At 44.1% G+C, this 12,188-nt stretch overlaps 1 protein-coding gene across 8 annotated transcripts in view; it reads left to right on the top strand.

Annotated features, from left to right (window-relative positions):
• Positions 1–12,188, top strand: part of PLEKHG4 (pleckstrin homology and RhoGEF domain containing G4) — a 92,155-nt gene that overhangs the window by 20,449 nt on the left and 59,518 nt on the right. For all 8 annotated transcript variants that reach the window (XM_063334087.1, XM_063334089.1, XM_063334094.1 and 5 more), the window contains exons 3-4: positions 3,399–5,565; positions 10,776–10,982. In XM_063334087.1, the coding sequence (XP_063190157.1) occupies positions 3,399–5,565; positions 10,776–10,982 (2,374 nt within the window). The remainder of the gene's footprint in view (positions 1–3,398; positions 5,566–10,775; positions 10,983–12,188) is intronic.

The raw sequence follows: 12,188 nt of genomic DNA, 5'->3' as shown, positions 1-12,188 counted from the left end.
GGGTTTTTCAGGAACTTCAACGCGTTCTGGATTTTGGTGGTGGTGATTTAGACAGGTCATCTAAGCAGTGAAGTTGAGTTTTGGATTTCTTAATGTAATGGTTACTCTAAATCCAGGTTTTAACAGAAACTCCATGTCAGGTAGGTGCAGATGGAAATCAGTTTTATGTTTATGCTACTGCTGATGGTGTCTCTCACTTTTCAGTCATATAAACTATTTGCGGTAGTTTGAGAACTGATTTTTTTTTTTTTTGTCTGCCTGTTCTTCCCCTCAGAGGCCCTCGGTCCAGATGGCCTTAATGTATCTACTAGGAAGTACTCTAATGGCAGAAGTGTTGATATGGCCTGGTGTAGGGTGCAATTGTATAGTCTTTTCTGGAAAATAGCACATTATTTTTTGTTTAAAACCTTGTTTACAAAATATTTGGATCAAGCACTTCTGTAAGAGGTGTAATCTGTATTGACCAAGGTGCTCTGTGGGTCTTGAGCTTGACGGAAAAGTCAGTGAAGTATGTATGGCCTGAGACTTGCTGAAGCCAGTAGCAACTTCTGCAAACTGTGTGCTATAAGAGGAGGTCTTGGTTTGCAAGAACTGAACTCAGCCATGCTACGCGAGAAAGGGAATAGTTGGTGTAGAAGCATCTGTGTCTTGGAGATTAGAAAGCATGAGAACATACGACTGCAAAACTTAGCTCCCTGTGCCTTTGAGGGAAGTACAGGAAACTGCGTTAGATTTTAGGCCTTTTTAATTCTAAATTATTAAAGAAACAAAGGGAGGGGGCAGTTGTTCTGCATTCAAGGTTAGAATATAAAGGTAATCTTAATATGATCCTTCATACAAATGACAAGTAAGATTCAGTTTAGGAGTGATACAGCATGTAGATACAACAGGAAGGCAGTTGCACTAAGTGAACAGAAATAAAATTGCTGTGACTGAAATGGATATGGAATTGACTGCGTTGAAGGAAAGAGGGACTGTCTGGTATCAATCCTGGAATACGGAAGAAGTTACCATGTAATGCTCAATGTCTGATAACAAGGATTTTTATTGAATCTGTTAAGTCAGACCCAGTAACAAAATACAGAGAACAAGCTGAGTGTACAACAGCAGGCACTGAGCAAGGACTGAATTAACTGACCCATTAAAAACTGGATACTGTTTTTTCATGGGGTCTGTTCCATGGCAGGTAGCGTAAGACTAGCCTTTTTCATAAACCAGCTTTCTCTAGAGAGAAAAGTTTTGTTGTGTAATCTCTTCCATAAAGGATTATTATGGAGTCATATGGAAAATTAATTACTGTGTCAAAGGGATGGAGGTTTATGCAAGTATTGCAAGATGGGTAACAAACTGGTGAAAGGGAGGGTGATTGTACTGCAGTGAAAACTGAGTTGGAGACAGGAGTCATGAGATGCACATTACTTCTCATCCATGACCTTGACATAAAGAGTATGCAGATGACAGATACTTATGATGAAACCAGTCTGGGAGATGGCAATAACCTAAAGGAGGAGGAAGGTGATAAATGTATTACACAAAATGAACTCTAAAACTTTGTACTTATGTTCTCATAATGGTAGACTCAGAGGGCAAGCGTGTGCCTCTATAAAAGTAATAGGCAGAATTTGTGTTGTGAACTGGGGTTCATCAGTTTGGAAAGAAAAACTAGCAGATGACTGGGTTACCTTAGGGACATGACTGGAAAACAAGTGTGATCTTAGCTTTGAGATGCTTCTAGCACAGTTGGGAAGTGTTGGTGCCTTTATACACAGTGTTTTGCAGTGCTTTACACAGTGAAAAAGTGTAACAAAGAAATGTATTTAAAAAAAAAAGAAAGGCTTCACTAAGGAGGCATTTCAAGCAGGCCTAAGAAGTGATCAAGGGAGACGTGTTAAGATGATGTGATGTGCCTTAATAATTTTAAGCAATGGGAGCACATCCAGAGAATAAGCTCCAGGGTTGAGGAGGAGGAATTGTTGAATCTGAAGGATGATTTGGGCTTTCAAGCCTCTGAGCAACTTTGCATCAGGTGCAGTGAGGATAAGAAACATGGCTGGGCTGAAGGTAAAGCTTGGTGAACATAGGAAAGAAATTACTTAATGCCATTACCTGTTGTTTCAAGCTGTATGAGGATCCAAGAGGTTCCTTCCAGTTCTGTGGTTTCTCTGCTATGTGGCAAAATATTTGAATTAAAGTTTTTTTTTTTCATTTGTCTGGCCTGCAGAATACACAATTCTTATAAATTGCTTTCTCTGTCAAGACTTTCCATGTGACCATGTAAGAGAAGGAAGATAAAATGTTTGGAGCTTAATGCTGCCACTGCTGAAGTCTTTGGGCTTCCAGAGGGCAGCTTTCTAATTTAAGTATTGCATCTGATACAGGTGAATCCTATCTAAACATCTCTTAAGACAGAGAAAGATGAAATTAATCATGAAATTGATGGCGTATGTTGTGGCTCAGTTTGAATCTTACTTTACCTGTCTTGCATAGGCTCCTGATAGTACCAGATGAGTGATGCTTTTTACCTGCTTCCATGCTCTTCAATTTGGCTTAACCAAAATTAGGTGGAACATGCTGCATACTCCAGTAGAGCAGATTAGGGAATAAAAACAAGTACTCAGACGGACCTTGGCATTTTCATTCTGCCTTTCCTCATCAGCAAAGGTCATTACCTCCCTTCCAGCAGACCCAACACCACTTCATCAGACAAAAGACATTTTGTGGTGCCAGGATGACTAGTGACATCCTGTGCAATGAGGTTTCTGCATCTACAACCCCTTTCTGGCAGATTGGTATTGAGTGTACCTGGTACAAACTAGAGCTCACTGTGTGCGCTCTGGAAATGATGTGTAATATTTGCCACCTTCTCTGTTAAGGCTGTGGATGGTCTTTAGTTGAGGACAGTGAGTTTTGTCAGTGCATTATAAGCAGGCTGTTGTCTGTCTGCGTTTCTCTAATGGCGCTTGGTTAGGGATGCTGTATGGTCTGAATTTTCACTTTCTTAGTCCAGTTGTCCTACTGAGTCAGAAATGAAGTAGAGACAGGGTCTCCCAGTTTGAGTGCTGGGAGGTGAGACCACCTGATTTCCCTGCGCTGGGATTCTGAGGCTTAGACCTCTGTCTGAGCTGACCCAGCTTTAAAACATGACTGAGACTTCTGGCAGCCGGTTGGTTCATATTCAGGTCCTGAGATGCTGGTGATTTGCGTTGGTAGCTTTTTTGGTTCTGCTTTTTAAAGAGGAGACCTCAGTATGGGAAACTTCCCTACGCTAATAACCAAAGACCCTAAATCCATCTGCTGTATCACTACAGTTGTGAAAGAGAAGCATTGATCCCTCTTGTCCAAAAGCTTGAGCTGAGTTCCATTCCTGATGCTGAAAACCCTTTCTCTTTTCTCTGCAGGTTCAGTACTGTGGCTTGCTGTTTCGCCATGAGGGCTGGCCCCTGTGTATTCATGAGAAGATTGTAGTCCAGCTGGCTTCCATTGACTGGCGAATCTTGAAGCCTGGTGACTTCTACCTGCAGGTGGTCCCCTATCTGAAGAAGTCTCCACGAATTGTATTGAAATGTTTGGCAAAAGACAAGCATAATGTAGAGGAAGTCGTAATTCCAGAAGTTTCCTATACCTCTATTTTCACTCTGGAATGGTTGAGTACTATCAATGGAGAGCGGATGGGTATAGCACTGGAAAATTGTTTACTAACCACTGATGATAAAATATTTCGTGTCCCCTGGGATAAAGTGGTTAAGCCTGAATTTATAAATAAACCAAAAATAATTGAAAACAGTATCATCTCTCCAGAAATAACAGAGGAACCTTCAATTTTGTACCTCCCCATGGACCATGCTGAGAGCAGTTCACCAGACCTAGGATCTCAGTATCTACAGGAAAAAAGTCCAAATCGAGACAACCTGGTCATTAACAGCAGAGCTCCGCAGCTGAGTGAAGCTCTTGTCAACGGTGGGTGTGCAAGTCCTGTGCCTCAAGAGAACTTGAAAAGTGACCTTGAAGGGGAGTACGTTGAGCTGACAGAAGTTTCACTGCCCAGGTTTGGGCCACAAACAGGCTCTTTAACCCAGTCGCTAGCTTTAAATTATCTAACTCAGCCCAGAACACGAGTGAATGCATCTAAAGGCAAGCACAGGTTTATTGTCATTCAAGACAGTACCTACTCCAAGAACTTAATTCAGTCAGCACTTATGCAGAAGGAGCACTGTCAAATGGACACTCTGAGGACTTCTTCTACGGAAGTTCTCAAAAATGTAATTCCGTTGGAAAGCAACAAAATGATAGCACATGAAGAACTGTCTCCAGAAGGTCAGCTGATGTCAGGGTGTCCTGGAAACATGGGGAATAGCTTTCCTGTGGCTGAGTCTCCTGCCTGCAGTGCAGAAGATTCATCTGCAGAGCAGAAGACCCGCAGCGAACACTCAATCGATTGGCGATATGCACTGTGCAGCTACAGTGATGTGTGTGCTAGTGATGGTGTCAACTGCAAAGCACAAATGCCTGGTGCTCTTGGAAATGTGGAAGGAGCAAGTGATGGTCCTAGAGGAAATCCTGGTGTTCAAACATTGGAGCGGAGCTCAGAAACAATTCTAGATGCTGCTGTTGCTCCAGCTAAAGAGGAGGTGATACTGAGAGAACATGGAGAACCACTGACTGAAGATCAAAATGAGGTGACACAGGTGGATTCCTCTCCTGTGTCTGTCCTGGGATCTTTGGGACCACACTGCACACTGCAGGAAAGTTCTGATGCTTCTTGCCAGACTGTCAGTGAAAGTATTGCGCCAGGCCAGGTCCCTACATTGCTTGTCATGCCTGAGAGTTCAGATGTAGGTGTGGAGGGAGTCTCTCCTTCAGGGAACACAGCAGATGTAGGAGCAGTCGGTGCTTGCTGCAGTGATCAGGAAGCAAACCTTAGTTCTCCATTAAATCCTCCAGAACAGAACCAAGGAGAAGTAGATGAATTTGAGCTGGAAAGAAGGGACGGCCCTGAGGAAGTCAAAGAGACTGAACAAATATTGCCTGTAAATGAGAATCGGACTAGTCATAGTCACTGTTCTGTCAAAGCTCCTACAGATGGACTCTTGTTAGATGGTGAAGAGCAAGAGATCTCTGCATGTCAGCATAATAAAGCTGAAGAAGCCATGCTACTCCAGAGTGCTCTGTCAGCAGAGGGTGATCAGACGGCAGAACAATTAAATAACAGTGACTCTTTGGGCCTTGATACACAAACAGAAGGCTCAAGTCAATTCGGAACCCAGAGGTCTGGGGAAATGTGTGAGGAACCACAAAGACAGGCAGAAAACCAGGGCCATAAAAGTGAAGAGAACTCTGTGCTGAACCCAGAGTGTTTTGTGGTACAGGACGTGAAGGGAGGGGAGGAGAACCAGGGAAGTTTTCCTTACGGGGAAAAGTCAAAGACTATAGCCTTAAAAACACTGGAATCCATTGAAGAGGAACTGGAAGTTGGACCACTGTCCTCAGGACCCGCTGAAGGGCATGCAGAGCCCACCGGTCCGTACTCGCACCAAGAGGCAGCTTCTGGGGCATCATCTCCTAAAGGTACAGCAATTGGGTGTTTGTGTTTGTCTGTTCGATAACATGGATAGAAAGCAAAATCCTCGAGAGGTACCGCCACCAAGTACATCTGCTGGGAGGCTTTGGGATAATAGCACAAACTACAGGAAAGTGAGTAGGTTGTCATGTTTGTGGGTTGAAATTAGCTTTCTCTTCACACATGAGTTTATTGTAGGTATTTTGTTTAACAGTTCTTTGCAAATTTACATCACTACAGAACAAAGTTCTGGTGTAAGAAACTTTTAATTTCAGTTAATCTGATTGCTGCAGACCTCCACCCATTATATGCGTCTTGTGCACATTATGGATGCATGCAATAGGAATGCGTGAGAAGAGAATGTGTAACTGTACAATTCTTTCATAGTTGAAAATTGGCTTTAGGAATATAGTTGTGGCAAGAGGAAGCATCAATGGATGCCACAGTAAAATACTATCTGTGTAACATGACCTGAAGATGAACAATATGTGTGCTGGTAACTGATTTAAGAAGCAAACTGCAGTGTTGAGGGATTCCTCCTTTTCCCTCCGGCATGCTTTATTCAGCATAGTTATGTTTCAGGTAGGAGCTGTTTAACTTGAGTGGGACAGCACAGAGAAAATAAGCATCTAACTTCAACTCAGACGATATGTTCAAGCAGGTTAGTGCCCAGACTTCTTGCTGCCTGGCTTCCTGTGCTGGAGCTAGTCTCCTTCAGAAGGAATTGAAGAGGCAATCCAGGTCTCTCTGCCTTTTGCACCAGACTGTAGGCAGGCGGTGTGTAACCGCACAGACACGATGTTGGCTTTGCCTAGCTCTGCTGAGTCTGGAAAGCTCTAGCTAGATATGCAGATCACATCGAGACGCGTGTGTGGCGGGGGCGGGTGAAACATGCCATTCCAGTTCAACAGCTCATGTTCCCTGAGACCCCTGGCTAGGAAAATTACCCGGCTTGGAATATTAGAGTGAGGACTCTTGAAAGGGTCAGAGCTACAGACCCACACTGCTAGAGCATGTCTGACCCTGTGGAGGAACAAACTGAGAGCTGGTCTGTACTGGGATGGGCTGACAGTGTAATGCTTGCACTGGGCCTGAATTGTTGGATAAGAGCCTACGTCACCACTGCAGCACTACTACATTTAGCTGCAAACACAGCTACTTTCTCAAGTGTCCAAAAGTCACATTTTACTTGATGCCTTAACGTGACCTCCTAGTGGAGCTAACGTGTCCATTGATTAAAATGAAATTTCATTAACACCCACACCAGGATATTTTAATTCCATAATTAAGCAGGCCCGTGGTTGCCAGGCATTTCTGATACTTTGGGAGTGACAAGCATTTCTCTTCTGTGAAATGGAGGGGTCAGCTCAAAAGTTTGTATCTCTGAAGTGTGTGTGTCTCAGCATCTACCACCATGCACAGAAAAAAAGAGGTCACCTTCTGCCTGTCTGTAGCTCTTGGGGGATGTACGCCAGTGGGTATCCATTCCCCTGACCAAGCTGAACCTGGCGTGACTTCATGTTTGCGCAGGACCAGGCCTCAGAAAACTGGTTGAGTGCTGGGTGCACGCTTTCCTCATGACTCTAGTGGCTGCTTGTTCCGTGTTCCCATCTCTTCTGTCTAAAATTAGCCAGGTCCAGCTCGTCTATGAGATAATAAGTGTGATATTTTTGCTGCTCTACAGGATGAGTCTTGGCCGCTGATGTGGATTTCGGCAATGACAGACCCCTCTGGGGTATGTGTGGAGTTTGGTTTTAATCAAAAACAATTTAACTGTTTCTGTGGATTTGTCTGAAATAAGTGACATATTTATGGCCCAATTCTGATGATGCTAAACTTTGTAATTGCAGTTAAAAAAAATCCCACCAACGTGTTATGTCAGAGCTTGTAATGCAAAAGAAACAACCTAAATATCACCAGAACACTCCCACCTCCACCCCACCCCCCCCCCAAACCAATGAGCTAAACTCTTTAAGGCATAAGGCATCTCAAATATCTGTTAATGCTGGGAGCATTTCTTAAACACTATAGCTGGAACTGTAATAAGATAAATCCACTCAATTACATTTGATTGCTTTGAGATCCAAACAAGCCATCCCTTTATCTAGCCCCATTAAACCCTCAGAGATACAATAATAAGATAATTCAGAGATAAAATTACAAAGTGAAGCGAATGTCCTACTCTCTGTCCTACAAATGGACTTTTCCAGCTGGTCAGTCTGTAGGGAAGCTAAATTCTCTGTCACTGTCTCTTGTTAAGGTCGTTTTGCTGCTATGATTGGAAACTGTGGGTATCTTGCCTAAACTATAAATAACAACAAAGCTTAAGCTTTACTGGGCCAATTCGGATCTGCAGTTCACACCTCAGTAGTAGCAGGCAGGCACACGATTTCCTCTCTGTGAGGTGGAGGAGCTTGCTTGTTACAGCAGACAGTGTAGATTCTAATGTCAAAATGCACGTTCAGATCTGGGGCATCTGAGTTTGCTGCGTCTGTAGATTTTTCCTGGTCCCTTAAATCCCCTTCCTCCCGCTCCCAGTCACAAACTGAGCTTATTTTCTGCATAAATATGATCTAACTTGGAAAGATTTTGAGTCAAACGTGAGCTGTTTTGAGTTGGTGGCTTAAAGTTTACGCTGGTTCCATTCACAGAAAATCTGACTGCTCTTTTTCCCTAATGACTAACTTCAAGTGAAAGTGAATTTTGAAACTTTGAAGCTCTGGAAAGAATTCTTCTATTTTTTTGAGGGCGGAAATATCTTGATATTCAAGATATTGGCTGAAAAGCCACACTGGGCATATTCAGCAGCACCTGTTAGGGCATTGCGTTCCCGTTCCCTGTTACTACGTGATGTTAGTGTAGATGATACTGGTGCCGGGGCAGTTTGCAGGAAAAATGCTAATGTCTCTTTGAAATGCACACAAGCAAATCCTCCTCTACCACTTCCTTAACCTCAGGGAAAGGTGGAACCTGCAAACACGGCAAATTCAGATGTCCCAGTTCTCAATTTGCTTTTTGATGTAATCCTCCGCATTCTACAATTTCCGCTTCAGTAAGTGCCTCCACCCCAGATTGCAAATAACAAACAGTGTGCTTGGGCCTGTTCAGAGAGAGGTGGGGTCTGCAGATCTGAACTGAGCCTTAAAAGCCTAGGGAAGAGGTTTGTTTGGGCAAGCTGTACATAGTCTGGAGGCTGTGCAACTCCAGTGAGGCTTCTTTGGGCCTGAAAAGCCCCAGTACCAGGACTGTGTCTGGTGGGCTGAGCAAAATTGTTTCTCTCTTCTAGATTTTGGGATCTGCTGCCTCATTCCTAAGAGATCCAAGGCAGGGCTGCCACGTACACTTATGTTTTTCTCTTGCCTTGGTGTGGTACCTTCAATGTAGCTATGTTCCCTTTCTAGTTGTCTTTAAAAACTACCTTTTGGTCCTCTTTGCAGGCTTTCTTCATTCAATGCAGATTCCTTTACTATGAACTGTGTGGTTCTGCTTATTGCCAGGCCTTACAGCTCCTTGAGAAGATGTTCTCCTGGAAAGTCTGCCCCCCTTTAATGTGAGACGCTTGGGGGGTGACTTAAGGCAAGGTAGCCCATCGATGGGAGATCCGTGCCCCTCTAACAAGCCGCTTCAGGAAGATCTACCAGCGTTGTCCAAAACGAATGAGCTCTTGCATCGCTGGAAAGCAGGGGCTGAGGTAGCACTAGGCACAGAACTGAGCTCCAATGTGTCCCAGAGCCATGCAGAGCCCTGAAGCCATGGCAGCAGCTTACGTGGTCAAATGCAGCAGATGCCAAGCTGGGTTGCAGGGATGCTCCCTCAAGTGGGGTGTTACCAAAGAGTAAAGAGCAGCTATTCCATCATGGCCTCGATGGTGCAGAGCCCTGGAGCCCCTCCTAGTTTCCCCCCCCACCGTCAGATAATTTTGCGCAGTGAGCCATGCTGCTCAGGGCGCTTCTCTCGCCCACTTTAGCAATTTTGAAAGCAGTTTGGGCTGAGCCTCAACCTGTAAATCACCCTCGCTGCTAAAACTTGTATTGAAAGCCACTTCAAGGACTGCTTTGTTCCTGGTCCTGCTCTTTAATGAAGTATTGGAATCTGTTAGTAAATAAACTGAGTCAATTGTCAGCATTGTTGATGCAGCAGGAAGGTAGGATGGTTGAAGTCAATTTGAAATAGCAATTAAAACGTCTGACTTCATAGCAAGCAAATAAATACTCCAGTCTTTTATTTTCGTAGAGAGGTTGATTTTTTTTGTTGGTAGATATTGAAGTATCAGGATTTGCAGTGAAGTATAGCCTTTTTTTCTAGTATATCTTTCTGCCAGACAATGGGACAGCCTAGCTGTGTATTTGGGATGCTAAAGATGTATTGTTGAAGACACATTGTTGGCTTCCAATTCTTATAATGTTGGGAAATGGGGAATAATACTTCTTGCACAGTAGGTAGATTATTTTTTTTTTCCTTCTCTCCACGTACTGTTACATGACAATTGAAACTTTATAAAACTAGCATTTGTTTCCATGTAGTAGCTAAGATATTTAATTTTAGAATTAATTTATTCTGATAACTTGTACTTTAAAGCTGAGGTGTCAGGCAAAGGAAGCATTTCCTCCATCTCTCAAACAGAGCTGATTGGTGTAATCATCCCGTTCTTCAGGGGTTTAAAATAGGTTTCTGATTTTCACATTAACCATTAATTAAAAAAATCTGGATGAGCAGAACAAAGTCTCTTTGGCTAATTTCCAGCTGATTTGTCAGCCTCGAGTTAACTTCATATTTTCAGGAACTAATCTGAAAGTGGCGTTGGGGGAGTAATCCTGCTCTGATGGAGCAGCTCTCCCTGTCAGAAGCTGGTTTATCACTTCAGCAAGCTCGAGCTGCTGGAGCTTCGCCAGGGACTTGCACCGCGCCAGGCTTTCGGGCTGTGAGCAGACATGTACAGCTTGATATGTTACCTTTAAAAATGACTTTTGACTGCGGTAATCCTGATCTGAATTGAGATTTTGTAACTTGCAAACTTCACAATAAATCGGTTTATTCTTTTAGAATTACAGTAGTATTAATGTTATAACCAGTTTTGGAACATGCGTGCTAGTGACACGAGGACTGGAGGAGCTGCAGAGTGCTGGGGCTGGGGGCACGTCCCTCCCCAGTCTGGGACTTACCTGGGACCTTTTGGGTGGAGCTCTGCTCCAGCTTCTCACTGCTGCTTCTTTTACAGGCATGGTGTCAGAAGGGGCAGAGACAAGAAAAGAAGCAAGTGGCACAGATGTGTTGAAACCAGTGAGTAAAGTGAGTGCCCTGGAGGAAACCTCAACAGCTGTTACTCCCCCGCCATCCCCAGCTGCCTGGGGTGGTCGGTCTGCACCTACCATAGTCAAGGATGTGAACCCAGAAGTGCTCAGAAGCGGAGTTGCCTGCCTGCCTGGTGAGTAGCTGAGCCAGAGTGTGTCTGGGAAGTGTGGTTTGTAGGAGGGCAAGGGAGATGAGCCTTTGTTTGCAGCGCTGCGGACTGGTGCCAGTTCCATTCCTTTCATCCCAAAGCCCTCCAGAAGCAACAATTCTTGAATCCTCTAAAGTTTCTGGGTGGGAAGGACAGGAAGTAGAAATTCCCTCTCATGAAGGTAATGTTAACTTGCTCCCAGGAGTCTCAAAATGTTAACCAAGCATGTATGAGTCAGAAATGCCAAATCTGTGGGCTCATACCGGTGGTTCAAAAAGAGAAGAGTGAGGGTGCAGCTAATGATGGGCTGGTGGGCCTGACATCAGACCCAGTCGAAACAATAGAAACTTGATTCACTTGGTAGATAATTAAAGGATAGGAGTGTAGAAGATGCTGTTTGACAGTGCTCTTGTGAAGCCAGTTTTATTCTTGGTAATTAGAAGTTTGGTTGATTAAATGTAGCTGCCTAGATATAATAGATTTTTAGAAAACATTTGATTTCATGACACGTAGTGTTGAAAGGAATACCCCAGTGAAGCGTGGATGAGCAACGTGTAGGATGAACGATAGCATAGCTAAATAGCAGATGACAAAACCTAGCTATCAAGGGAGGACTTCCCAGAATTGTTCTGCTGAGATCAGTTGTAGGTCAAACGTTATTCAGTGTTTGCATCTGATATGGCAACAAGTATCAAATTGCTGCAGATAAAACTTCTACATGGGACAGATATTGGCAGAGCGGTAAATAAAGCTGAGGGTGTTGGACAGAGCAGCCAGGATCGCTTGATGTGCAGAGCCCACACAAGAGGTCTTTGTGTTTAACTAAACACCAAGTAAAGCAGAGGAAGCGAGATCTACCTCTCCAGTGCGAAACAGCTGCTTGGCAGCATCCACGTATGCAGCCCCTGTGGACTTGCTTCCTTCTCCAGCCGGGGAGAGGGCTGTCCAGTGTGGGGCAGGAAGATTAGCTGCATCCGATCAGCTCAGGAGCCACGTATGAGTTGAAAATTGGCTAGGGAGCAGAGAAGAAGTGAGGCGACCTGTGCAGTGTGGAGAAGTCAGGAAGGAGAGCGCAAAGGCAGCACAGGGATATCCCACTGGGTGCTGGGGCTGCAAGACCAATTTTGACCTCAAGTGTGTGAAGGAGAGGGGATGACTAGCCAGATTAAGAAAGTGCTGTTATCTCTGTGT

The sequence above is a fragment of the Chroicocephalus ridibundus genome, chromosome 4 (genome assembly GCF_963924245.1).
Source record: "Chroicocephalus ridibundus chromosome 4, bChrRid1.1, whole genome shotgun sequence".
NCBI lineage: Eukaryota > Metazoa > Chordata > Aves > Charadriiformes > Laridae > Chroicocephalus > Chroicocephalus ridibundus.
This window is presented reverse-complemented; position numbering and strand designations above follow the sequence as displayed.